Source organism: Phyllostomus discolor, chromosome 6, assembly GCF_004126475.2.
Source record: "Phyllostomus discolor isolate MPI-MPIP mPhyDis1 chromosome 6, mPhyDis1.pri.v3, whole genome shotgun sequence".
Lineage (NCBI taxonomy): Eukaryota > Metazoa > Chordata > Mammalia > Chiroptera > Phyllostomidae > Phyllostomus > Phyllostomus discolor.
Genome location: NC_040908.2, coordinates 28847714 through 28875603, shown reverse-complemented (window position 1 = coordinate 28875603; position 27890 = coordinate 28847714). Strand labels below are relative to the sequence as shown.

At 48.7% G+C, this 27890-nt stretch overlaps 2 protein-coding genes and 1 long non-coding RNA gene across 4 annotated transcripts in view; 2 read left to right on the top strand and 1 right to left on the bottom strand.

Annotated features, from left to right (window-relative positions):
• The window catches only part of RHOQ (ras homolog family member Q), a 41992-nt gene extending 34093 nt beyond the window's left edge, over positions 1-7899 (bottom strand). The window contains exons 1-2 of the mRNA XM_028515148.2: positions 7349-7899; positions 6714-6772 (exon numbers count right to left, since the gene is read on the bottom strand). Coding sequence (XP_028370949.1) covers positions 6714-6772; positions 7349-7490 — 201 coding nt within the window. The 5' untranslated portion in view covers positions 7491-7899. The remainder of the gene's footprint in view (positions 1-6713; positions 6773-7348) is intronic.
• On the top strand, positions 7900-15386 carry LOC118501083. Its single transcript, XR_004903656.1, has 3 exons — positions 7900-8091; positions 14631-14847; positions 15300-15386. It is a non-coding gene; the product is annotated as an uncharacterized LOC118501083 (long non-coding RNA).
• A 188-nt stretch (positions 15387-15574) lies between these two features.
• ATP6V1E2 (ATPase H+ transporting V1 subunit E2) lies at positions 15575-26503 on the top strand. 2 transcript variants are annotated; one of them, XM_028517162.2, is made up of 4 exons: positions 15575-16031; positions 19790-19844; positions 20309-20489; positions 24157-26503. In XM_028517162.2, the coding sequence occupies exon 4, from the start codon at positions 24254-24256 to the stop codon at positions 24932-24934; it is 681 nt and encodes a 226-aa protein (XP_028372963.1). In that variant the 5' UTR covers positions 15575-16031; positions 19790-19844; positions 20309-20489; positions 24157-24253; the 3' UTR covers positions 24935-26503. The 2 variants fall into 2 exon arrangements, with proteins under 2 accessions (XP_028372963.1, XP_035883814.1); XM_036027921.1 differs by lacking the exon at positions 20309-20489.
• Positions 26504-27890: the final 1387 nt, after the last annotated feature.

The following is a 27890-nucleotide window of genomic DNA, read 5'->3' as shown; positions in this document are numbered from 1 at the left end:
ACGCACAGCAGGCACTGACTCAACCCCAGCTGCACTGAACTGGTGTGGAGTCCCCCACCCCCCTGCCCCCTCCCCCGGAGCTGGTCTGGGCTGTCACTCTCAGTCGTCACTCTCAGTCACCACAGGCTGAGCACCAGGCCACAGGAGGCAACCACACCTCATCTTTCCCCCTCACAGCAACTGTGTGGGGTATACACTGTCTCCTGTTGACAGGGAGCGGGCTCATGCAGGTGGGCTGGCTGGCCCATGGTCTCTCAGATACAAGGAGGAGGAGCTGGGATAAAAGCTGGTCTGGAGAACCTAAAACCCACACTTTCACTGTCCAGCTGCCTCCTCCTAAGGAGATCTGAGAGAAAGCTGATCTCAAACAAGCTACAAAGGCGTGAGCCTGAGAGACAGTTCTGGGGGACGGAGCCCACTGGTGACCAACACGCCCCAGGGTCCGGGTGGGGATAAATTGGGGGCCTGCTGCACCCCTCCATACCATCACTCCTTTGAACCTTGGAGACATCTACTGGATTGACAAAGCTTTTTTTTTCCCCCTCCAAAAAAGTGGTTGTGCCTGAAGCTATTATCTAATAGGTAAAACCTGAGTCTTTGGTTAACTTTTTAGCAAAAATGACTTGACTGCCAAATGAGACTCAACTCACTCCAAGAAACATTTGAGGTATGCCTTCCATGCACCAGGTTCTGGACTAAGTGCTGGAAATGTGGCAGAGAAAAACACAGACACTGTGACCTGTCTTTGTGGAGCACAGAGAGGGCAAGAACCGGCCCAGGAGGTGCTGGCGGGCAGCGGGTCTGGGGCGTCTCTTCTGGAGGAGCCAAGAGACCCGGGGGCCCTCTGATGACCCAGCCACGGCCAGCCTGCCACCCGTGCGGTGCTCCTTGCTGTGGGAACCATCGCTTCCTCGGGCAAAGCAGCTGCCTGTCTGAAACTAAAAGAGGAAGAAGGAAGTGCTGAGGGCACGGAAAGCTGCCCCTTGATGCTAGCATGCCCGATTAGGGCAAAACCAAGCCCCTCCAAGTGAAAGGAAATTCAGCAGAGGCTCATGAATTCTCGTTTTTTAAATAGACGTGTGTGGTCCTTGGTTTCGTTTCTGTGTCACTGCTCCCCTGCCTCCTCCGCGCAGGACTGCTGGTCCGCATCTGAGCCCCCTTGGTAGGACCTGCTGCCGCCGACACGAGTGTCAGTGCTCGACACTGACACCCATGACACTGACATGGAGAGCTGCCTTGTTTTCTTTTGTTTCAGGACCATTTGGTCTCATCTCCTGGAACCCCAAATTCCCCAACAAAACCACAAAAACCCAGCTCTCTGCTAGGCCTCTGACCCACGAGCTTTAAAGCCATGCTTCCGCCTTTTCCACATCCCGGCACACACAGAAAATGGCAGTATATGCTCAGCTCCCCGGGAGCCACACACTGCCCCCCCCCCCCCCCCCAGCAGTACGCTTGTGACACTCCTTCCTGACACATCTGCGAGAAAGGTTTGGCTCCCAGAGTTGTTACTGTCACAAACCTCGAGAACCAGGACGGAAGTGGAGAAGCCAGATGGATGACAGGGTCAGGAAGGGGACAGACCCATCTGAGGCACAAAGAGAAACCAATCAGAGCTGGTGCAGCCTGTCCCCAACCCCAGGTCCCTGTCTGCCTGTTTGAACTGGCACATCCCAAACCCATAACAGAGACCCGGGGAAGAAACACAGGGCATTTGGGCACTGTAAAGGCTCTGGAGCCAGCCGAGGCCATCCGCCTTCCCAACACAGAGGAGGAAGCCAGCATTCCAAGCGATGTGGTGCAGGCTGGAGATATAAATAGCTTCTAAAAGATTAGCAAAATGTACAGATAACAAATCTACAGTAGGTTACTAAGGGAAACCAGGATGCTTAGTGCCAGCATCTCACCTGTTGCAGCTGCTGTCTGCAAGAAACCCTGCGGCTCCTCCCAAACTCTGCTCCCTGGGCCCCTAGTGGAAGTAACGTGGGGCTGCAGGGACCTAGAGCCTGGGTGAAGTGAGTGGGCACTTCCTAAGCCCTACTGATATTCCCTACAGGCCCTCTCCAAAGTGAAGAAAACTTTTTTCTAACCACACCTCCGTCTGCTCTCCATAAGCTCACTCACTCTCAATTTCCTCATCTGGGAAAAGTCTACTTGGGAAGGTATATTGTAAGGAATGCTGCCTAAAGGTGGGAGGAGCTCACCCTAGCCCTCCCCTTTCCCCCTTCCCTTTGTACAGGGCCCTGGGTGTAGCCCAGTGAAAAAGGCATAGCAGGGCACAGGGTGTGGGGCACAGGGCACAGGGCACAGGGCGAGGAATTCTGAGGCTGATCCGGCGGCCACCTCCCATGGTGATTCCCTTCTGGAGAGGAAGTCCTCCCCTGGGTGCCGAGAGGGCTTGCAGGGCAGCCACAGCTGCTGGGCTATGTCAAATGAGAAACAGATCTCGCTTGTCACTAAAAAAGCAACCACAAGGGACACCTGAGTAAAGGATATTTATAGCTCTCATGTATGTGCCCTTGAACTTGAGGGAGCGCATTTAAGTTAACAGACATAGCAACAGCACACCCAAAAGCACCCATATGGACTTCCACACACTGAAGCAGTGGCTAAATTTGGAACTCCAGGGAACCCAAACTCACCCCCAACACACTCTCCTGAGTGTGGGTATTCTGGGACCTGGGATAAAACTGGGCATCAGTCCTCTCGCTCTGTAGGGTATCAAGTTCTGCCTCCCTGCCAAGGATTAAGAGATCAGCCTGGAGCCAGCAGCTCAAGAGCAGGCAGCTCCCCACCGCTCATCTGCACAGAGAGCGAGAGCTCTTCCCACCTTCCATGTGCTTTCAAGCAGTGCAGAGGCAGGAGGGAAATCTCATCTCTCCAGTCCCTCCCCGAGCAGACAGTGAGGCTGCTGCAGAGCAGAGCCTACGCAAGAAAGGAGAAGCTCCACAGGTCCAGGCCGGAAGCCAGACCCCTGCACAAGGCCCCAGTGAGGAGGAAGGCGCTGCCTTCAACTTCCACTCCGAAATGCTTAGCAGTCAAAAATGTCAGCTGCTCCTGGACCACCCAGGGGCTTGGCCAGGAAAGGGGGCTTCCCTTTGGCAGTGACGCTACTGAGTGTGTTGGGACACTGAAAGATGTCCCCAAGCAGAACATGGGATGGAGACTGGCACTGGCCAACACACACACATTCATATTCCTTCTTCTCCCTCTCTCTCCTGATAGCAGCAGAGGTTAGCATGGGGAGCAGCCTGCTCTGGAATGCCGATGGTCATCTACTATAGGCATGCCTCAGAGATATGGTGGGTTCTGTTCCAGACCACTGCAATAAAGTGAGTTGTAATCTTGCTGGCGGAGGGTCTTGCCTTCCATTCGTAAAAATTGCAACATCTATGAAGTACAGTAAAGCAAAGTGCAATGAAATGAGATATGGCTGTACAGTCATCTCTTGAGTGCCCTAATATGTACGTTGGGTGAATGTTTGCCTACTATGGCTTTGAACTTCGCTGGGGTCAGACACCAAGAAGAATAAGCACATAGACTAGAAGCTCCAACCAGAAGGAGGTATTGTTGCTGTTATTAAACACAGTGAGTGCCCACGTGCATGAGGGAACTTCTTGGAGAAAGTCACTGTTTCCCAGTGCTGAGCTTCCTCCTCATTCCGTTTTGCCTCCCAAAGTAGAATCATCTGAAGCCTACACACCCCACTTGTTCCTCAAAGTCCACACCACACTCTCAGTTTTTCTAAGTGTTCCACCATGGAGGATGCAGGTACTGATTCAGATAGAAAACCAGATGACACAACGGGGCACTTAGAGCAGGGAGCACTCGGCTGTGTCCATGGGTCGCTGATGGGGACTGTGGGAATGAATTACCAAGTGCAAACCTGGCTCCACACCTCTGCTGAGAACAGTATAGGATCTGGAATCCCAGCAAAAGTGCTATCAGCTCCAGGCCGACTACACGGTCCTCTTCTACCTGCGAGCCCTTCCCCCCACAAAGGTGCCCAGGGCGGAGCACCATAATTTCTTGTAACATATTACACATCACTATGAGTGAAGAACAGTGTCCATGCTTTTACATACATCAAACATTATAAGCTGGCCTAAAACACAGCCAAGTTATAGAGCCAAATTATCCACACTTTCGCTAGAGCACAAAGAAGGAAAATAAAGTTGGAATCACATGACTAGCAAGGGAAAGATCCGAGCCAAGCCTGTTCGGTTCCAAAGCCCGTGGTTCTACTGACCTCCAGGCTTAAATTCCCATGTGTTTGTCATTATCGTTATTGTGAGATTAATCTGTGACGGATTCAGAGAAGCATGGAGTCTTTAATGACCGAGTACAACAGAAATCTCCTATATAACACACAGGAACAGACATCTGACGCAGACACTTCCACCCATGCTGTCATCAGCCACGGCAGATCCCTACCTTAGATTTATTCTTTTGACCTCCGGGGTGCTTAGCACAGTGCTAGGTACCTGCTAGGCACTTACCATTGAATCTCACTGATGATTACTTTGCTAAGATTGCTTATTAGTAATAAACCCTTCACTGCTGCAAGATGAGTCATCACTAACTTTGATCGAAAAACAAGTTTTAGACACTGGGAGAAACATCACGGGGGCTGAATACGCATCTCAGCCAACAGAGGAGGTACCCCGCCCCTGGGCAACAACAGTGCTATCTGAACCTCACTAGTCGGTTGATCCCACTTGGTGTATATTTTATAATCTCCACGGGAAACAGCAATTTTAACGACATATGGAAAGCCCTGGTTTTGTGAGTGGGCCCTAATTTTGGATGACTCTTTGGATCTGGGTTCTCTATAAAGGTGGCATACAACTCCCACTCAGAGGAGGGCTGTGACGATGCCAAATACCATGTCTACAGACGCGCCAGCAATTCAACCGACCCAGGTGGTACCTCAGCACCTCCCATGGCTTCCTGCAGGTACAACCACCTCCAGGGGGGCAGATTCAGACCATGCCCTAAACCCGGCAACACCTCCCGGGAGCTGTGACCTCAGGTCAGCAACCTCGCCTCTCTGAGCCCCTGTTTCCTCATCTGCAAAGATGAAATATCACCTATCTCATAAGGTTGTTTCATGGGGGAAATACAATGATATTTGCACGTGGTCGCCCCATGCCTGATATACGGAAGAAACTCATTAAATATTAGTTAGGCGTGAATGTGCACAGAACAGTTCTGACATATCCATGTCCTGTCGGACAGGGCTCGTGGTCAACAGCTGGCCATGGTGACAAGTGAAGGAGAAAAGGAAAGAAGGGGTAGTGACAGAAGTTAACAATAGAGGCCATACTTTAAAAGCTGTCTCCTTTCAACCTGTGGTTTAAAAGTTACCCACTGTACAACCTAAAAGTTGCTCTCCGTGCATTCTGACAGCTGGAAGCAGGCAACTGAAAGGGGCCCTGGGAGAACTGCCTGTGCTGACTCGGGTCAGAGTGGAGAAACGGGGTTGCTCCGGGCCCCTCCCACTGCCACAGTTTCTCAATCCTCAGATGCTGCTCTAACTTAATGGCTTAGAATCCAGAGGCCACATTAAGGCACCTCCCAAAGAAGACATTTTTCAGACTCTAACCCAGTCCCATCACTCTGAAATCCAAAACTAGGAAAGCCAGAGAGAACAGCACCTCCACTGAGCGCCTGCCCAGTGTGTGCCTGGCTCGGTGCTAAGTCCCACTTAACGGGTAAGGAAGCTGCAACTGGATGGTCCCCAAAGTCACTCACTAAGCCCTTCAGCTGCTCACATGTCCTCAAGGACCCAAGTCTGTGTGACATGTGGAAACTTCTGCCCGAGTCTTCAGATCTAATCACAGTGCTGGATTCTGCAAAACTTCATCACACAATGACCTTAGCTCCACAGCAAACAGGGGTCTGGGAAGAGGGTGGAGCTGGGACAGAGGGAGAGAGAAGAGACTTTAATCCTTTAGGAGCCACCTCTAATTTGCAAATAACGGTCAGAGGCTGCCAGGAGAAGTGTGTAAGTTCTTTCTGCCTGCTAATCTCTCCCAGAAAAAAAAAAAAGTCACCTGGCCTTCCAAGGGAAAATAAATAAATAAAGCCTTTCTTCCAAGATTCACACTGAACTCTTAACCTTTCCTGCCCCTCCCTGGCCCAGGGAGTGGCTGAATGGTTGTTATTTCTTTTCTTTTTCCCTGTGGTCCCCTGGTAACACCACCAATTATGTTTTCAGGGACTCCAGTCCCAGAGTGCAGTGATGTTGTAATAAACATAACCAGGACCAAATGCCTTCCCATCGTATTAGATGATGCCATTTTCCACCAATCAGGCTCCTCGGGCAGGCAGACCACTCACCAATGAGGGACCAGACAGAGGCTGAGAGAGGGAGACCTGGTCATCTGCAACCAAAAATAAGGGCGCTTCACAATTGGTCGCTGCCACTTTGCAACAGGAGTTTGGGACCCACACACCAAGCACCATACAGAAGGTGCACACACAGGCAAAAACTTTCAAAGCCTAGGGGTTACACGGGCTGGTCTAGGGTTGCTGTTGGATTTTTTCCCTCTTCCTAATTGGCTGACTTGAAAAAAGAAATAAAGACTTGACCCACAGCAGCCCCTCGGAAACGCCCTCCCTCCTTAAACACCTCAGTTTCCAACGGCCCTTCCCAGGCTCCCTGAATCTGGAAAGGGAAGAGGGTGTAGGCCAGGGGCCAAGACACTCACCTGTCCGGCCGTGTCATAGAGTCCCAGGAGGTACTGCTTGCCCCCTACGGTGACGCTGACTGCAGGGGCAGAAATGGGGGCAGGGAGAAAAGCTCACAATTACTTAGCCTCTATGGCAATTTTGCTCCCCACCAGGACCTTCCTCTCCCAACCCAGCCGGAGGCATGAGGGCGCTGCAGGGAGATGCCACCCCTTTTCCCTTGTGCCCGACTCACTGTGAAGTGGCGTGAGGTCGGGGTACAAGGTGGCCCGCAGCTACAGCCTACTCCCTTCTCCCAAGTCCCGTAGACGCTTCTTTCTCGCCCGGGCCCCCAAATGCTTTCCCGGGGGCTTGGGGCAGTAGAAGAGGCGGTTGTGGGAAGGTCAAGGAGGTCGCCCCAGGACGCCAAGGGGTTTGGGAAGTGCGGGGAGCTGGCACCGGGTGTGGGAATAGGGGTAGGAAAAGGGGTCCAATCTGTTCGCAAAGGAGATGGTAAGAGGCAAAGCCGGGAGGTGGGGCCGGCCGCCCGGCGGAGGACGCGGCGGGGGAGGGGTGGGGAGAGCGCTCAGGGGAGGCAGCGAGGGGGCTCCGCCAAAGTTGCTCCAAAGTTCCCGGCCGGGGGAGCAGCCCCTTAGTCAGCAGTTCCGAGGCTTACCTGCGTAGTGGTCGAAGACGGTGGGCACGTACTCCTCGGGGAAGGCGTCGTTGGCATAGCTCATGAGTAGGCACGTCTTGCCCACCGCCCCGTCGCCGACCACCACACACTTGAGCATCAGCGCGCCGGGCCCGTGAGCCATGCTGCGGCCGGCCGGCCTCCGGGCATGGTCCCCCCGGAGCCCCCGCCCCGGTACCGGGCTCAACCCCAGCCCGCCTGGGGGGTCCGCCGCCGCCGCCGCTCCGCGCAGCAGGGCCGTCCCCCCGGCCCCATTCAGCGGCTCCCCCCGCCCAAGGGGAGGGGGCGGCGGGCCCGGGGCGCAGCCGCCGCCTCGGTCACTGCCCGGATCCCCGCCTGGGTCCCGGTCGCCGCGCCCGCCTGCTGCCCCCGCCGCTCCGCGTCCGCGCCCTCTCCCCAGCCCGGCTTCCCCGGGAGGATCCGCTGGATCATAAGACTGTCGGGCCCCGGGGGAGACCGCAACTTTGGGGAGGGCAGAGAGGGGAGGGGCCAGACGGCTTTCCCCGCCCAGCGCGGGTCCGGGCCCCCTCCCCGCCCGGCCCTGGAGGAGGGCGGACCGAGGCACCTCCCCCGAGTGCGGGTCGCCCGCCAGCGCCCGCAGACCGGCTCTTGCGCCCCGCCCGCGGCCGCCTCTCGGCCTCGCCGGCTCACCCTAGCTTGACTCTCCTCTCGGGCAGCGGAGAGGGGGCGAGGAGGAGGAGCCGTGGAGCAGGGAGGGGAGAAAGGTAAGGCTGGGGGAGGGGGCCGAGAGGGAAGCGCTTGGGAGGAGCCGAGGGCTCCTCGCGAAAGTGCCCGCAGCGCCCGGAAGCGTCCAAAGGCCCCAGTGCTGAGAGAAGACAGGAGGCCTCTTGGGGAGCTACGACGACTCCAACGATGACGCAATAGTCATGCAAAATTATACATATAGATTTCAACTCCACTCGGAAGGCAGGAGCCAACCCGTGGGCCTCCAAGTGCACAACAGAACTAGAAATCCGAAAGGAAGAAAGACTTAGAGGGTTAAAGAAAAAAAAATGTAAGGTGCGCGGAGTGATGGGGGAGGGGGATGGTGCTCCCTGGGCTGGAAAGCAGGGACTCCTGGCTTATCGCTTGGGCCCCCTTCCCACAGCCACCATTCTCTTCACAACAGAAGCTTGAAGCATTTAGTATAAAACTGGTGACTAAGAGAGTTACAGCATCTTGAATCACTGAAGCACCCCACAATAGCCAGAAAAGGAAGACACCACTGAATGTGGACACCACAAATGTACCTTTGTTCCCCCTGGAGGAGACATTCACTGGGTCCCCCTTGCCATCCCCAGCGCCCCTCGAGGGTGTTAGGTTGTGATCCCTCAGGAGTGATACACTCTGGTGCTCTAAGCCTTGGCCTGTGACCCAGGCAGCAACCCCTGTCCAGCTGCCTGGGCAAAGCTTGAAAACGCCTGGCCGTCCAGGTCCTGTTCGCTGACCAGTAGTGCCACTTTGAACATTAGGCACTGCGAAAAGGGGTGGAGGAGAGTGGGTACACTTCACACTGGCACTGCACCCCACCCCCTGCTGACGTGAGACAAACCACTTCCTTTCATTTATTCACATTGAGAGGCAGCCCAGAGGTCAACTGGGCCCTCTTCCTTAGACTCCCTTAGGTTGCAGGTAAGCAAACAGACCTAGAGAGGCGAAGCCATTATCCCAAACGCTTCCAGCTAATCCCAGCATTCAAGGACATTTCACTTTGGGAAGTGCTCACTGTTCTGTTCTTGTGCCTCCCTTCCAAGGCCTCAACTCTCAAACCCCAAATCTGATTTCCATTGTCCCAGTAGGACTTCCTGGATTATTTATTGGTAGTTCCTGGTGGAATCACACTCAAGATCTCACCAGACTCTTCCAAATACACCTAAGTGTGGGTGGGCATTTGCATTGCCCGTTGCTTTAGATTATGCAATGAATTTGGAAGATACTTTGTACAAAAGACAAGGACAGCCTTGAGGTCAGATCTTGGTTCAAGGCCGTTTTCTGCCACTTCTAGAGGGGAAGAAAGGACTTGCTTCCTTTGCCTACAGGACCATTTCTTCAGGCAGCATTTTCTGGGACTAGTTTTCCGAAAGGATGCCCTGTGAGAACAGGGTAGGAGCTCTGTGAGAAGCAGCAGCTCTGAGTACACTCTGGAGTGTGCTCAGCCAGAAGAAGACATTTGGCCCCAGCTGTGAGGCTAGTTAGAGGCCCGCTTCTCTGGGCCTCAGCTTTCTCATCTATAAACGTGGGAACGTTCTCAAGAATGAGATCGGTCTCACCCTTGAGAGTTCTAGGGTGCTCTAAAATGTGTCCTGAGAGTTCCTGGTAACAGCTTTGAGACAAGAAGGTATGCAGTTGCTGGAGGCATGGGGAAGGCCTTTATGAGGAGTGACAAGATCTGTCCCAGGATGGGAGGATGGAGGCTTCCAGGGTCTCCCCCAGGTCAGGACTCCAGCCTCCATGTTCTTATTGGGGCAGACATTGACTAGGGATCCAGGGAGCTGTAGGAGCAGCTGCAGAACTTTGAACAATGTCAAGGACCCCGGGTCCTGGATCGTCTGGGACAAGCTCTGAAAGTGTCGGAGCACTTCGAGTGGGGAACTGATGTCAGATGAATCATGCAGAGGTGACTTCATTGGTGATGGTGACCTCATCCCTTTGGCCCATAGAAAAGCCAAAACTGACTGCCAGAAATACTTAGAGCTCTCTGGCTGATTCCACTAGTGTGTATGTGGAGTGGGAGGGAGGAATTACCCTGGATGCCCCAGGTCAGCTCACAGATGGGTTAGCTGGAAGGACCAACAGACCTTAACAGAAACCTCCCTTTCTTGTGGGCAAAGAGGATAATGCCTCAAGTGGTAACAACAACAACAACAATTCTCAAATTTCAGGGATTTGAGAGACAGAAATCAACTGTTTCTAAGCATTCTGTAGGCACTGTGCTCACTTTTCTCCTTTTGTGTCAACTGCAGATGTCAAAACACAGTGGTCTGTGTGAGAACAGTGAATCTCTACTTAGCCTTCTCTTTTTCCTATAGTTCCTAGTCTTCATTGATTCAACCAGTATTTCACTTAACAAGCCTTTATTCGGGTTTACTAGATGCCAAGCTTTATTGCTGGGCAAAGGATGAAGAGCTGGAAAGCCACAATTGCTGGAGGGGGTGGAAAGGAACTGATGAGCAATAGATAATTACTATATAATGTGATCAGCGCTGTGGTAGAGGATAAAGAACAGGCTTCTGGAAGTTCGGAGGAGGCTGTTAGTACCTAGCTTGCTCTGGGTGTGCTGGGGCAGGGTTTGCAGAAGGGTGTCATTGGCCTGGGGGTTAAGAGGCTAACAGGTAAGATGAGAGTGCCTGGGGAAAACAGCCACACACCAGGGCAAAAAGGAACAGCACACAACTTCTTGGGAACGGTGAGCCATCTAGGCGAGCCATCTAGAGCAAGGGGCTAGTGGTACAGGGGAGCTGGTTTGTATTTAAGTGGGAACTGTAATGTTGATTGTGCTTCGTGCAGAGGTCCCCATGTCTGCCATGCTCAAGTAACTGGTGTTATGCCTACCTCCTGTCTCAGTGTGTTCCAGCTGCTGTAACAATATGCCACAGACTGGGTGGCTTATAAACAGCAGAAACGTATTTCTCATGTTGCTGGGGGCTGGAAGTCCAGGATCAGGGTATCACTGTGGTTTGGTCAGGGCCCACTTCTGGGTTGCAGAGATCTTGTTGTACCCTCACACTGTAGAAGAGATTAGTGAGCTCTGTCGAGGCTGTTTGTAATGGCACTGCTCCATTCATGAAGGGTCTGCCCTGGTGACCTAATCACCTGTGGAAGGACCCACCTACTCATACCAACACTTCGGGCTTTAGGTTTTAACATATAAATTTGGGGCAGGTGAGAGGGTAGTAATTAAACCTATAATACCTTCCCAATGTAATTAACTTTGGAAAATTGCACAAAATATATGAAGCCACTGTTTCTGGAGATTGGACAGCACAGAGCACAGGACTGTGATCCCTGCAAGAAAGAACAAATGAGGCAAGCTCACTATCGCCTAACTTTCTGCTGGAAGCACTTTCTGAATTGCAGCACAGTGAGGGGAAACCATAGTGGCTTTGCTGAGTATAGAAGATAGCTGAAGAGACTTTTCTAGGTGGAGGACCCCTATGATCCTCTTGAGTCTCCTGCTGATACAGAATTGTATGTGCAGAGAGTGCTAGGCGAAGAACTGCCAGGAAATATGAACTGGTTGGTTCCCAGGCCTACACAGAGTTGGGAGACGTTTGAGTTTCAACCAGCCAATAGGAAGAGACGGTGTAGAATGTCCAGAGGATTCAGTAGAAACTCCAGAAGCATTCCACATTTGTAGAAGGGCTAAATTAGCACTACAGTTAAGCATCTGTAGATGTTCCCCTAACATCTAACAAAGTTTATAAATAAGCCTCAAAAAGAACAACTTCGTCCACTATTACCATAACTGTAGGAAAATGTAATCAGGAGAAAAGTCAGTCAATAGATACAAACCCAGAAATGAGAGATAATGGAATTAGCAGATGGAGATTTAAAAAGGTATTAGAAACATACACAAGGACTTAAAGAAAAATGTGAAGATAGGGAGGAGGGGGATAGAAGATACAAAGAAGAATGGAACTGAATTCTAGAACTGAAGAATACAGTACCTGAGAGGAAAAATTCACTGGCTGTTTTTAACAGCAGATTGGACATTGTAGAAAAAAAACCTACATTGAAAACATAGCAATGGGACCTCTTCAAACTAAAACACACAGAGAAAAAGACTGAGGATACAAACAACAAACACAATAGCAGTGTCCTAAACTGTGCATTCCTAACGCCTTTAGTGGAAATTTCCAGCAGATTCCATAGGGGCAGGGCTAACTTTGAACCCCTTCATAACGCAGTAGAACAGGTAAAGGAGCCCAGTGAGTGGGAGAACGTATTCACCAGTGATCATCTGATAAGGGGTTAATTTCCAGAATATATAAAGAACTTATACAACTTAACACCAGGAATTCAAACAATCTAATTTAAAAATGGGCAAAGGACCTGAATAGGCGCTTCCCCAAGAGGACAAACAGGTCTGACCAACAGACATGAAAACATACTCAACGTCACTAATCACCAGAGAGATGCAGTTTAAAACCACAGTGAGATACCACCCACACCTGTCAGAGTGGCCACTGTCAATAAATCAATAACAAGTGCTGGCAAGGATGTGGAGAAAAGGGAACCCTAGGGCACTGTTGGTGGGAATGCAGGCTGGTGCAGCCACTGTGGAAAACAGTATGTTGTGTCCTCAAAATATTAAAAATGGAACTGCCATTTGACCCAGTGATCCCACTTCTGGGAATATATCCTAAGAAACCCAAAACATTAATTCAAAAGAATATATGTTCATAGAAGTACTATTTACGATAGCCAAGATCTAGGAATAGCCCAAGTACCCAACAATAGATGAGTAGATTAAAAAAGCTGTGATGCATTTACACAATGGAATACTACACGGCTGTGAAAAAGGAAACCTTACCTTTTGTGGCAGCATTCATGGACCTGGAGATTATTATGCTCAGTGAAATAAGCCAGTCAGAGAAAGACAAATACCATATGATCTCACTTATATGTGGAATTTAATGAACAAAATAAACTGATGAACAGAATAGAAACAGAGGCATGGACACATGGAACAGACTGACAGCTGTCGGGGGGTGGGAGGGGAATGGATGAAAGAAAGTGAAGGGATTAGCCAAAGAGCATATATGCATAATTCAGAACAGAGACACCAGTGTGGTGGTGGCCAGAGAAAAGAGGGGGTGGGGTGATGGGTGGAGGTGGGCAAAGGATGGGGGAATGGGGACATCTGTAGCAGTGTCAACAATAAAAGTTTTTAAAATAATATGTGAATTTCGTGTTGGTTAATAAATGCCCCCTGCCCTGAATCCTCCACACCAGCTGCCCCTGTCACCCTGGGCCTTTCCCTGCCCCGCTCTGACCTTCTGATTCAACATAAATGGCTAATGCCTGGCAGAGCAGGGGCCTTGAGGACCCCGTTGCAACTCAGACAGGACGACTGTGGCTGGTCAGCCATTGTGTTGAGTGTCATCACTGACTGTGGGACACAGTACAACTTCGGGAGCCCTTCTGGGCTTTCAGGTCACCTTTCTGAGTAGAATAGACTCAACTAGAGACCCTGGGAGATTCATTTTGGTAACTTACATGTGTAAAGTTCTTTCTTCTTTTTTTATTTATTTATTTTTAGGGAGAGGGGAAGGGAGGGAGAAAGAGAGAAACATCAATGTGAGAGGGAAACAGATCAGCTGCCTCCCACATGCACCTTGACCAGGGACCCAACCCACAACCCAGGCATGTTCCCTGACCAAGAATCAAACCAGAGTCGCTTCACCTTGCAGGATGACACCCAGCCAACTGAGCCACACCAGCCAGGGCTTAAAGTTCTGATTACACTCTGTGTTCTAGGAATGTGGTCAGGAGAGGAGGAGGCGTCCCTCTGGGGCAGGCCACTGCAGCACTCTTCCCATCTTCCCATCCCCCGCTCTTTCTTCTGAAAGCGGGTTGCAAATCCCTGAGGTTGTGACAGTCTGTAGGGGAGACTCTTTCCTCACCACCCATCTATATAGTTTCAACTAATAATTACTACTAAGTGATTGCTGTGCGCTGGACTCTGTGGGAAGTATTAAGATGAGTCAGAAATAGTACTTTCCCGGATAAGGTCATCACAGAAATCCCTACCCGTGGTGAGGGGTAGATTTGGATGAATACACTCTCCTCCTTGCAGACCAGAACTTTCCATGTCAGAGGCTGAGATGCATCACTCAGCAGGGGTGAGATCAGCCAGGACCTATCACAGTGAGAATTAAGTCAACATTGAAGCAGTGTCCAGCATCTGAATATGTCCCGAGCTGAGGACTGTGTTTCTGAGCACGCAGAGCACCTGCACTCCCATGGGGCTGTTCCTGCCCACAGCTTACAGGCTGGAGACTTGGCCTGGGGTTCCTGGCTGACCTCGTACTCATTTCCGGCCTGCTGGAGACTTCTGGGGCCCTGGCCTGGGCCTCCCTCCCCACAAGCCGCTTGAGGACTGTGGTTCCAGCGGGGACAGGATGAGGGGCAGCGTATTTTGTGCATGGCATCTGACATTTACCGAGCACTTCACAAAGCTTGTTCACCCCTTACATCATGTGGCTTTTGCAGCTCCATTGAGAGGGCGGCAGACCCCATCGTTAACATCCTTGTTTTACAGGTGAATCCTTGTGTCTGCATCCGGATGGCATTCAGGCAGACTTTGAGTCCTTATTGAGATCGCCCAGCCTGTGAGTGACATCAGGAATGAAACTTGAACAGAAAGTGTTGCGCACTTCTTGCTGCACCAAGCTCTGGCCTGTGGAGGGCCTGAGGCCAAAAGAGAGACTTCTTATTTCATGGGCCGCTCCGCTTGGTCTCCTGCCTCAGAGTCCCTGGTATGAAGAGGGGGCCTGCCTTGGAAGAATTACCACCCTGTGATGTCCCGTGACCACTCGACACGTGGGACATGGTCAGCACACATTAGCCATGTAAACCGCTTATATTCAGGTAGCCAGCATCTCATCCCCACTTTAGAAGAGGCCTGTTTTGGGGGACGAATACTTTGATAAGTGAGTTAAATGAGACCTCCCAAGGGGCTGCCTGAGCAACAGTAGATGGTTGCTTAGCTGCTCTCTGAGGAGGGCAGATTGAAGGGCCTGTTTCTCCAACATTTTGTACTGCAGGTTACAGTAACATATTTCTCACTGTGAGTCAGAATATATACACATACATGTTATGTGTATGTAACATGTACATCTAGACACGTGACATATAAAAGTCTGACTACACAGTATTTGACCTGACTACTTGTAGTAAACTCCGGATTTTGCCTTCCCTTTGACTGCAGGCTCACACTCGGAACCCCCCGCGGAGGCTCTTGGCTGGAGTGCTCCCTGGTGCGCGGCTGGAGCTGAGTGCCCGGGAGCACAGAAGGCAACAGAACTCCTACAGTTTGACGACAACAAGAACAAACAAACTGATTTAAAAGTGGGCAAAGGACCTGCACAGACATTTCACACACAGAAAAATCCAGTGATAAGTGCGGGGAAAGGTGCTCAACATCACTAATCATCAGGGAAATGCAGATCAAAACCACAACGAAATACCACTTCACACCCATTGGGATGGCTATTATCAAAGAATCCAGAACATAACCAGTATTGGTGAGGATGTGGAGAAATGGAGTCCCTCTGCATTGCTTGCTGATGAGATTGTGAAAGGGTACGGCTGCTCAAGCAATGGTATGGCCATTCCTCAGAAAATTAAACAGAGTTGCCAAGTGATCCAGCAATTCTGCATTTAAGTATATATCCCAAAGAATTGAAAGCAGGGACTCAAACAGATATCGTTGTACTTGCGTGTTCCTGGCAGTGTTCATTATTCACGGCAGCCAAAAGGTGGAACCAACCCAATGGATGGTTCAATGGGCAGATGAACAAAATGTGATAGATTCATTCAAGAGAGTGCTATTCAGCCTTATAGAGGAACATGTTACACCACGGATGAGTCTTGAAACCCCTATGTTAAGTGAAATCAGCCAGTCACAGAGGACAAATATTGAATGTTCCACTTTTATGAGGTACCTAGAATAGCCAAACTTGTAAAGACTCGAGTGGAATGGTGGTTGCCAGGGTAGGGGGCTAGGGGGTGGGGAATTAGTGTTTAATGGGGACAGAGTGTCGTTTTGGGAAGATAAAAAGTTCTGGAGGTGGGTGGCGGTGGTCGCACAATAACGTGAATGCACTTAATGCCACTGAACAGTACTTAGCAGTTAAAATGGTGCAAATTTATGTCATGTATACTTTGCCACAATAAAACATAGAAAAATAGATGCATTTTTCTTTTAAAATGGAATTTCTGTTTCTCTACAATATCGGATCTATGACCCCAAAGTCCACATTTCCTAAGGGGGCAGCGGGTTGGCCCCTTTCTGAGGGGAAGCCATGATTGAAAACCTTTCAGCCCTGCAACTTCGAAGCCAATTGCTCTCAGAGAGAACCTGACTGCTTTCAAGCAAACTTCCTCCAGGTGTTTGAAAAGGAGAAATTGAGGTGTGAATTCTGTATGTGAATTATTTGAGTAGAAGCATTTCTTACCCTTTCACCCCCACCCCCACCCCCCCAGCAGGCACCAGCTCCTCTGGTCCTGGTCGGAGCGGGCTCTGCCACTGGGGTGAGGTTCTTGGAATAAACTGGTGTGTGTCCCCTTGCTCACCAGCACTGAAAAAGAGATGAAGCCTTCTGGGCACTTTTGATGTTTTCCTCAGGTTGTCTCTGTTTACTTCCAGAGCAAATGAACTCTCTGGCTCCCGCTTTTCTCCCTCAGCCTGCAGGGAGGCGGCAGGGAACAGAGCGTCTGCTTCCCCGCATCCTCACCGGGAGCTGCTGGGCTCTGTGAGCCGCAGCAGGCCGTCCGCCGGGGCCTGACCCTGATTCATCCGGCCTGCCAGCTGGCTGTGCACCTCACCTCCTTCCACCCCAAAGCTCCGTCCTTGTGTTCTTGCCCAAGCCCTCATTCACGCACAGTCTCCACCTGGCATTTGGCTTATAGCCGGACGCTCCTGCCTCTGCTAATTTTCCTAAACCTCGGATTGGCCAAGTTCCAGCCCTGCTCCAAAGTCTTTGATGGGTCTCCTTTGCCTAATGCCCCAATCTCCATCTGACATTTCAAACCTTCCCCAGCTCAACTCCAGCTGTCTTTCTGGACACGGCTCACTCCCACTGCAGGCCTGCTTGCTGCCGCCAAACCAGTCTGTTCTCTGCACACAGACCTCCTATGTGTCCCTACCACTGCGCCCTGGCCCCCAGCATTCTCCCCCTCTAGCCGGTCTCATCCTCTCTCTCTGCTTATCGCAATGATCGGGCCCTTCGTGCCCTTCTTTCCCCCTTGCCCACAGGACCACGTCTCCAGCTGGAGTCTGCAGCCACTCAACCTGTGTTCTTTCCTGGCTCTTATATCATCCCATTTTAGGTGCCAAATACCTTTCCACATTTCTGAACCAAGGTTGTCTCTGGAAGCTCCAAAGTACTACACATAGTCAGGTGTCCATAAGGACTCAATTGATTCTTAACTATTTGGATAGATTCTCCTTAGTGAATACTACCAGCCTGCTACATTTGCCAGGTGACTTGACTCCAAGTTAAGGAATCTGTTGTCAATGACGGAATGTCTCGGACCACCTACGACAGGGTTTACCTTGTCTGTAGGGGCAATGCATTATAAAAGAGCCCATAATGAACCTGGAAGTGGACTTGGAACTAGATCCCTGCATTCCCTGAGTTTTCTTGAAGCTCTGGTTCCTTCCACCCCACACCGCTGGGTGATTACCCGCTTGCTGGTTCCTCTCCCCCATTACACTGTGGGCTGGAGAGGCAGGGCTGGTGTCTCGTGGGTTCTGTCCTCCACCTCCAGCGCCTACACAGCGCCTGGCATGTGATGTATGGCCATCAAGCGATTGTTGAGAAATAGTAAAGGGGATGCCCCCTTCCCACATATTTAACATTTGAAATCCCCCAGGGAGTCAGTATTTCTCTAAATTCCCTCACCCACTTCCTGGGCTCTGCGTGTTGCCCCATACTCCAGGCTCTGGAAAGCCCCTTCCCTTTCTTGCTGTGCAATGTCTGAGTGTCTGGAGGCCCAGGTTGGGCCGCCACTCTTTTGGCCAGGGATAGGGAGCCCACACCCAGACGTCTGCCCTTAAATTGCTTACACACCCTAGCTGGAATGAAGAACAGTTGCCTGGGGCGGGGGCGGAGTCTGGGCGGGGCTTCTGGCTGACAGACACGTTTTGCCCACCCTGCACTCCTTTCAGCCCCTCCTCCCTCTCTCGGTGCTGTGGGTTCCGCACTTCCTTCGCAGGGCCCACACAGGCCCCCTAGGCAAGGGTGAGGGCTGGAGAAGGGAGATTTCCAAGCTCACACTTCCTCTGAGGACCCTCCTCTGCCCACAACTACAAAATCGTCAGTTTTGAAACGTCTCCCCCATGTCATAAAGAAGGATTTCTGGGGTGCTAGCAATGTTCTATTTCTCGACCCGGGTGGTGGTTACAGAATATTTGTATAACACAATAAAGCATTAAGCCATGCATTTATATTCTACACACTTTTCTGTATGTGTATTGTATTTCACAATAAAAAAGGAGGTATCCCCTCTTCCCCAGCTCTCATTCTGATCAATCATTTTAACCTATGCCTGTCTATACCCAGCCCCACTAAAGGAGATCCTTGTGTTCGAGGAATTTCTTGGAAGAAACAAAGTGACTGGGAAAAACAAACAAACAAAAAAACACAACACTGAATCCAGCTCTAAACTCTATCTGGAAAATAGCCATGCTGTCATTATTTTGAGAAGGAGTCCAGAGGTCAAGGGAGGTGGCGGGGCTGAACTTGGGCCTGAAAATACAGGTGGGATTTAGGTAAGCGAAGAGAAGCCAAGGAGGGCATTTTGGCTGAGAGAATGGTATGAACAGCAGCTGTCAGGTGGGGCAGAGCCTGATGTGTGGTGGGGGGCAATGAGAAGACCCCAGTGCTGAATAGTGTATGGGGGTGAGGATGTATTAAACAGCCCTGGGTACTGCCCCAGGCCTCAAACATGGGCAAGGCCAAAGCCACTTACAGCACAAGCCTGCTTTATCAGAACGGTGGGGCATGGGCTCTCATGCAAGAGCAGACATGTGCAATTCACATTTCTTAGTTTGTTGTGTCATTTTGCTCAAGCCACAGGCTCATGTGGCCTCCTAATCCTCATCCCAGACAGACTGAAAGTTACACCTGCCAGACACATTACACAGGCACCAAATGCCTGCAGACACACTGGCTCAGTTCTGACTCTTAACCCTGCCCCACCTTGCAGCTGCCTTCAGGTCCCTGCACTGATGAACTGTTTAGAAGCAAGAATGTGGGACTGGTACTAGGCTATGAGGTGGCTCCACCCTAGCCCCGGGGGCTCTGGAATCTAGGACTTCGCCCACCATCGCCAAGGATGTGGCTGGGCCTCCTAAGACTGGGTAAGGGTGCCATGATGTGTTGGGAGCTTCCCAAACTCCAGGCAGGACTACAAAGTTTAATACAAGGAGGCAAGACTAGGGTGCGTTCCCACTTCCTTTGGGGAGTGGAAACCAAATCAGCCACAGGTACTCTGTCTACACAGAGAGACTGAGCAGGAAGGAGGCCCAAAGCAGAGGGGAAGAGGTACTGGTAATAGTGACTGCGGTAGTAATGATGATAATAAGTACCAAGCCTGACAACTCCATGCTTAGCATTACGCTAAAGGTTCATTGCTTTTATGGCATCCTCACAATAATCCTGTGATGGTGATGCTATTATTTCCATTATACAGATGAGAAAACCAAGGCCTCAAGGGAGGAGCTGCTTTGCCTAAGTCATACAAAATGGTAAGTGCAGCACTAGGGTTTGAATTCTGGCAAGCTGACTCTGGAGCCCTTCCCATGGAAGCCGGCCATGCCCGTGTCAGCCCTGTCTGGGCCTGGAGATATCCTCGTCACCACCGGAGCAGGCCAGCCCCTGCGGTGGTTGTGGCCCCCTTAAAGACCATCTGGCAAATTTTGCTTGCTCTGATTTCTCACTAAACCGGTTTTGGATCGCCTTTCCATGCAACTCACGTACAGGGAAAAAAAGGCCAGGATCTGCCAAGATGACAGCTGTATTTTTCATTAGTAAATTAATAAACTGGCTGCCTGATTCACGCACGTATCCATTTCTGATGACTTGGTTAAGGTGAGCCCATCCCAGACCTGAAGCCCTCGCTATGCCAACTTAATTGAGATTCCAAGCAGGCCTGGGGAGCCCCCAGCATGGCCTATGTGCCAAGGAAATCCCACTTGGCCTCCTCTTGCAGACTTGGCCAGCTCCCTCAGTGACAGCCTGGCTCTTTGGACCAAGCTGCCTGGGCAGACTGTGAGGGTCGTCTGCAGAAAGAAGGAAGAAACAGTGCCAGGTTCTAGCGTGTGTTCCAAGTTCCACATTCCGCCTGCAGACTCCCGGCGCCGGAGCAAAGGCTGGCCCTTGGCAGCGGACTGGTGAGGGTTCCTCTTGTACACTTTTTTCTTCTACACACATAACCTGGGGCTTCCTGGATCTCTTGCTCTCTCTGCTTTCATTGATGGTGGCTCCCAACACCGGGGACCAGCAGGGTTCCCCAGGGATCCTTTTTTTCCCCGACCATTTAATTGAATTGTGTTATTTAGGAGCAGAGAATGTTTTGCTCTGATTACAAAAGTCCAGTTTTTCAAAAAATTACATTCTCAATTAGTGGGGGAATTTTCTTTTGAACTTCCGATAACAGTTTGTAAGGTTGAGCCCAAAGTCCTGGTCTTTGTCACCATGGCTGGGTCATTTTCCACCAAGGGTGCTGAGTGGCGCATCTCTCTGGGAGAGCATTCTATTTTTTCATAGTGTTAAAAAAATACATAACCTGGAATCTATCCTCTTAACAAATTTCTAAGCTACAACACACTGTAAACTACATGCACGGTGTTTAACGGCGAATCTCTAGGACTTTTTCACATTGCATGACCGAAACTCTATACCCATCGACCCTCCAGCTGCCTCTCCCCTTTGCCCCTGGCAACCACCCTTCTATTTTCTGCCTTTATAAATTTGTTTGCATAGATCCCTCATTTAAGCAGGATCATGCAGTATTTGTCCTGTGACTGGCTTTTTTTTTCACTTAAGGTCAAGATCCATCTGCAATATAGCATGTGACAGGACATCCTTGTCATATTTGAAGGCAGAATAATATTCCATTGTGTGTACAGACAACATTTTCTCTATCCATTCAACTCTCAGGGGCACTCTTAGGTTGGTTCTACTTCTTAGCTTTTGTGAGTACGGTTGCAGTGAATATGGGGGAGGGTGGCAGATATCTCTGGGGGGTCCTGTTTTCAATTCCTTTGGATAAATACCCAGAGAGGGAGTGCTGGATCATATGGTAGTTCTATTTTTAACCCTTAAAGGAATTTCCATGCTGTTTTCCATAGCTGCTACGCCATTTACATTCCCACCAATATTGCACAAGGGTTTCAATTTCTCCACATCCTCTTGAACTCATTCATTTTCTGCTTTGGTTGGGGCGGGAGGATAATGGTCACCCTAACAAATGTAAGGTGACATATCACTGTGGTTGTGATTTGTAGTTCCCTGGTGATTAGTGATGTTGAGCATTTTCTCATAAACTTTTTGGGCATTTGTGGGGTTTTTTTGAGAAATGTCTTTTCTTTTTTTTCCATTTTCTTCCTTTTTTTGTTTTTGTTTTTGCTATTGAGTTGTAGGGGTTTCTTATATATTTTGGATATTAATGCCTTATTAGATATATGGTCTGTAAATATTTCTTCCATTCCATAGGCTGCCTTACCACTACGCTGATTGTTTTCTCTGCCACACAGATTTTGAATTTACTATAGTCCCATTTGCTTTAGTTGCCTCTGCTTTTGGCATCATGCCAAGAAGTCATGGTCAAGACCAATAATAATATTATGAGGATTTTCCCCATGTTTCTTCTAGAAGTTTTATAATTGGAAGTTTTATGTTTAAGTCTTTAAACCATTTGAGCTGATTTTTGTGTATGTAGATATTCAGTTTTCCCAACATCATTTGTTGAGAACACTGTTCTTCCTCCATTGTCTGGTCTTGATACCCTTGTCGAAAATCATTTCACTGTATATATGTGGGCTTATTTCTGGGTTCTCTGTGCTGTTCCATTGGTCTATATGTCTGTCTTCATTCCAGTACCATACCATTTTGATTACTGTAGATTTATAATATGTTTTGAAGTCAGGAATGTGAGGCCTCCAGCTTTGTTATCTTTCAAGACTGTTTTGGCTATTCAGGGCCCTTTGTGAGTCCATACCAATTTTTAGGATTATTTTTCTATTTCTTCACAAGAAGAAATGCCATTGGGACTTTGCCAGAGATTGCATTGAATGTGTAGGTAGTTTGGGACAGTATAAACATCTTTAACAATATTTTCTTCCAATCCATTAACATGGGATGTCTGCATTTATTTGTCTTCTTTAATTCTTTTCAGCAATGTTTTGTAATTTTTAGTGTACAAATATTTAGCTTTCTTGGTTGAGTTTATTCCTACTTTTTTGGGCTTTTTGGATGATATTATAAATGGAATTGTTTTCTTAATTTCTTTTTTTTGAAGATTTTATTTCTTTATTTTTAGAGAGAGGTGAAGGGAGGGAGAAAGAAAGGGAGAGAAACATCAATGTGAGAGAGAAACATCAATCAGTTACCTCTCCCTCACCCCCAACTGGGGACCTGGCCTGCAGTCCAGGCATGTGCCCTGAGTGGGAATCAAACCAGTGATCTTTCAGTTCACAGGCCAGTGCTCAATCCACTGAGCCATGCCAACCAGGGCTCCTTTTTAGATTATTCATTTTTAATGCATAGGAACACAACCGATGTTTATATGTTGATTTTGTATCCCACAACTACTGAATTGTTTTATGAGTTCTAACATGTTTGTGTGTGTGTGTGGAATTGCTAGGGTTTTCTAAATACAACATCATGTCAGCTGGGGATAGATATTATTTTACTTTTTTATTTTCATTTTGGATGCCTTTTATTTCTTTCTCTTTCCTAATTGCTATAGCTAGGACTTTTAATACCATGTTAATAAAAGTGTAAGAAGGGGCATCCTTGCTTTGTTCCTGATCTTAGAGGTAAATCTTTGTTTTTCATTGTTGAGTGTAACACAATTTTCTTTTACTCCTAGTTTGTTAAGTGTTTTTTTTTTATTATGAATAGGTGTTGAATTTTCTCAAGTGCTTTTTCTTCATCTATTGAAATGATCTTGTAATTTTATCCTTCATTCTGTTAATGTGACGTATCACATTGATTGATATTTGTATGTTGAACTATCCCTACATCCCAGGGATACATCTCACAGTGCATTAAATGGTTCCTGATGTAGGAACCATGGTTCCTGATGTAGGAGCCATTTAATGCACTGTAGAATTCAGTTTGCTAGTGTTTGGCCGAGGATTTTCACATCTGTGTTCATCAGAGATATTGTCTTGTAGTTTTCTTTTGTAGTGTCTTTGGCTTTGGTGTCAAGGTAATGTGGGCCTCATAAAAGTATCTCCTTCTCTTAATTTTTGGAGAGAAGAGTTTGAGAGGGATTGGCATTGATTGTTTAAAAAATATTTGGTAGAATTCTTTAATTAAGCCATCTGGTCTTGTGCTTTTGTTTGTTGGGAGGTTTTTAATTACTGGTAAAATCTCCATACTAGTTATAGGTATATTCAGACTTTCTGTTTCTTCATGATTCAGTCTTGATAAATTGTATGTTTCTAGGAATTTATCTACTTCTAGGTTTTCTAATTTGTTGGCATATAATTGTTCATAGTAGTCTCTTGTAATTAGTTTTATTTCTGTGGCATCTGGAGTAATGTTTCCTGAGTACTGAGCCATCACTGACTAGAAACCTTTTGGATTATGTCTGCCCTAATTGTCTCATTATTAATTGATGACAAAAAGTTGGTGAGTGTGGTAGAGAGAGGACTCTAGGGATCCAAGTTCAAGTCTCTGTTCTTCTAAGGTATGATCTAGGACAGGTTGCTTTCCCTCTCTGGGCCTCAGTTTCCTTATGTGAAATAAGTGGTAGATAGATGGTCTCCAACATCCTTCCCTCTGGATGCTGACTCTCTCCCTCCTCCCCTTATGCACTCCACATTTAAGGAAATGGAACTCTGGAGACTCTCCTGAAACTCTGCCCTAATCAAAGGAACCAGAGGGTCTGCCAGCTCTCCCTCCATCTCCCTCTCCAGGAGCAGCCATGGCCCTGAATGATATTGAGGTACAGAAGCGGATTAAGCACATGCTGGCTTTCATTGAGCAGGAAGCCAATGAAAAGGTAGAAGAAATAGATGCCAAGTCTGAGGAGGAATTCAACATTGAGAAAGTACGTCTTATGCAGACTCAACGAATGAAGATTATAGAGTACTATGAGAAAAAGGAAAAGCAGATAGAGCAGCAGAAGAAAATCTATATATCCTCCATAAGGAATCAAGCAAGGCTGAAGGTCCTGGCAGCTCAACATGACTTAGTCTCAGAGCTGATGAATGATATGAAGGTGAAACTCATCAGGCTGGTGGAAAACCCAGAAGTATACCAGGGGCTGTTGTATAAACTGATGCTCCAGAGTCTGCTCCGACTGCTGGAGCCTGTGATGATTGTACGCTGCAGGCCACAGGACCACCTCCTAGTAGAGGCTATAGTGCAAAAAGTCACCCCTGAATATATGAAAGTCTCCCAAAAACAGGTGAAAATCCAAGTTGATCGAGAGGTGCACCTACCTATGAACACAGTGGGAGGTGTGGAGGTCTACAGTGGAAATTATAGAATAATGATTTCCAATACCCTGGAAAGTCGAATGGATCTGATAGCCGAGCAAAAGATGCCAGAAATACGAAAGGCCTTATTTGGAATCAATCCCAACAGGAAGTTTTTCCTGTAAACCTCTGGGAAATGAACTGCTAGGCCATAAAAGCATAAGTTATTAAGGCAAAGGAAACTACTCAAGTTTCCTCCTCTCTGTTGCTCTTATAGTAGTCTATCTTCTATGAAATACCCTTTGAACAACTAAAGGCATTATGCTTTGGAATAAAGCCTGGCTTAATGCTCAGAAATCTAATTCCAGTTCATTCATACATACTACAGCTTCTGGTCAGTTCTGCAGTCTGGGCTGAAGGGAGTAAAGACAAAAAGTCTATTCTTTAGCTCATCTGCCAGGTTAGATGTGAGTAGTATTTTTGGTTTATGGGTCTGAGTGCTCTAAGTTTCTTTAATATGTGTGTGAAGTGTTTGTTCAACTTCCTGTCCTCCTGTTATTTAGTGGGACTTGGAGATCTCCCTCGTGTGTACAGGGCCAGCTTCATGGGCATAGGTAATTAGTACAGTCACACAGGGTTCCATGCTTGGCAGAGCTCAGTGCTTGGGATTTAATGCTCTGTAGCCACTGCCTTGAGACACTTAATTTTATCTTCGAATGTGGGTTTTGTAAGTGAAGCCCCATAGGACTTTGGAGCATGCAACCAGGGGCTTGGAGCCTTGGCTCACACGTGGTGCCAACTCCCACAGCCTACCCATCTCCCTGGGATGCATTCTTGGCCACCACTTCCCAGCTCTCTGTGCCCAGCCTTCCCCTCCCTCATTCAGTGACCACTGCTGCCCTTTGTCCCTGGTGAGGGCCTGGTGTGCATACAGGGAGGGTCTGGGTTAGGTGTGCATGCTCTGCAGGGTCTTATGACTGGGTATGATAATGATGGCCACTGCACCCCTGGCTAGCAGCTCTGTGGTACATTCAGCAGGTAAGTCAATGAGGGTGAATATCTCTCCCACCAGATACTGAGCACATCCTGGTGTGGAGGTTTAAAGACCCTGGGGTTCACTTGTCTGCTGTGGGGTGGGTTAGCCAGCCTGCTGTAATAGGAGATGCCTGGCTGGACTTCCCTGACGCTGGCCAGGGCATAGCACATACATCTGTGGGAAGGAGGATGCAGCATTTGTCCAGCTTGCTGGGCTTGAGTCTCAGGATGGGAACTGCAGGAGCTCATGAGGGCCTGCACTTGCCCCACAAAGTATCCCCATACCTGACGGTTCTCCATCAGATAGCTCTGTCAATGCCTGGGGAGACTTGGGGTCATCTCTTCACAACAGCCTGATGAATTTTCTGGGAGGAGCCAAGAAATAAAGATTGTAATTTTGGTGATTCTCCACATAGGCATGGCACAATATAAAGATAAGTAATAAAGCTCATGTTAATGATTTAAAATTTCTATTTTCATTTACTTAGACACTGTATAGCAAATATACACCATGACAAATCAAAAGAGAGACTGCAGAAAAAAGGGAAAGCTTTGTATTTTAGTACCTTTATTTAATTGTACTTTTTGAAGAAAGGATAGCACATTTTCCATTTTGCATTGGGTCCTGTAAATTATGTGGCCAATTAATTCAACGTGGGTATGTTGATTTAAAGTCTAATCTATGTCCAAGCGTAATTTATGTATTAAAATAAAAGTTTTTTTGAAGAGAAAACCCGGAGTAACTCTGCCGTGGGCAAAGGCTGCCTTGTGCGGAAAGGACTGTATAAGGAAGAGAAATCCTGTGTGGCTCCAGCACAAATTTGGGGACAAGTTATTAGTAAACAGGGGTATCTCCCAGAACCCAGGACAGGGCTCCATCAGGGTCTCAGGAGAGGGCTGGGGATCAGAAAGCCATCTGAAGTCCTCTACCTGGCCACGCCCATTTCTTCCCTTCAGGAGTGACTTTCTCTAGTGTCTAGGTTGGATGATGGAGTAAGCATGCCTCGCAATGTTTGCATTCGCAGGTTTTGGTGTAGTGGTTCCAGTAACAAATTTGCTTCTCAGACTCATTTCCACTTTTCTGAGAGTCCATTTGACCCAGCTCAGTTCACATGTCCACTGATGATCCAGTTGGTGTTTGGGGGCAGTTCTCATGGAAAAGGGGGTCTCTGTCAGCTAGACAGAGTCCCCAGAGGGTGTCTTCTAGGTGGGCCCTTTTGAGTTGCAAATTCTGTCATTCAGTGGACGTGTTCTCAATGCCAACAATGAGCTAGGCCCTGAGCTAGGTTCTGGGCTGCAAAGAACAGACTCGGTCCTGTCCTTTCACCAGTCATAGACACACCGACAGACGATGATCGACAGACGATGATCGTGGTGACGGTACAACAGGGACGTGCCAGCCTAGTGCTGTATACAAGGTGCTGTGGGGAACAGTAACAGGAAGGGGGGGTCATAGAAGGCTTCTGGGGTGTTTGCAATGGAGCTGGGGAAAGTACTCTGGGAAAAGGAATAAAAGCATATGCAAAAGCTTTAAGGTGTGGAAAAGCAAGTGGTGGTAGAGGAACTGTGTGTAGTTCATTGTGATGAGTGTGAGGGGGCGTGGTCATGGACAAGGCTGAAAAGACGGGCAGAGCCTGACACCACGGTGCCGCCTGCCCTGTGGAGGGGTCAGACTAATTCTGGTGGGCAAGTGATGAAGGGTCGTTGAAGGACTTCAGATAAGAATGAAGCCACGGGAACTGGACTTTTCGAAGATTTAGTGTCACTGCATGTGGAAGACACATTGGAGGGAGGGAGCGACTGGGGGTAGGAGCCCTTCTGGGGGCAGTTTATCAGCCCAAGTGAGAGATAATAAATAATCTACTCAGCTCTTTTGTGAGGTCGGTCAAGTTCATTGATGCACAGACTGAAAAAGATTAGAATCAGTGACCTGTATGCCCTGTCCACTCCTGCCTCCCCTCCTGAGTATATCATTTCACTTGTCCAGGACTTGAGGCTTTCCAACATAGTTTCCCACTATTATTATTATTATTATTATTTTAAATTTTAATGGAATTTATTGGGGTGACACTGGTTAACAAAATTACACAGGTTTCAGGTGCACAA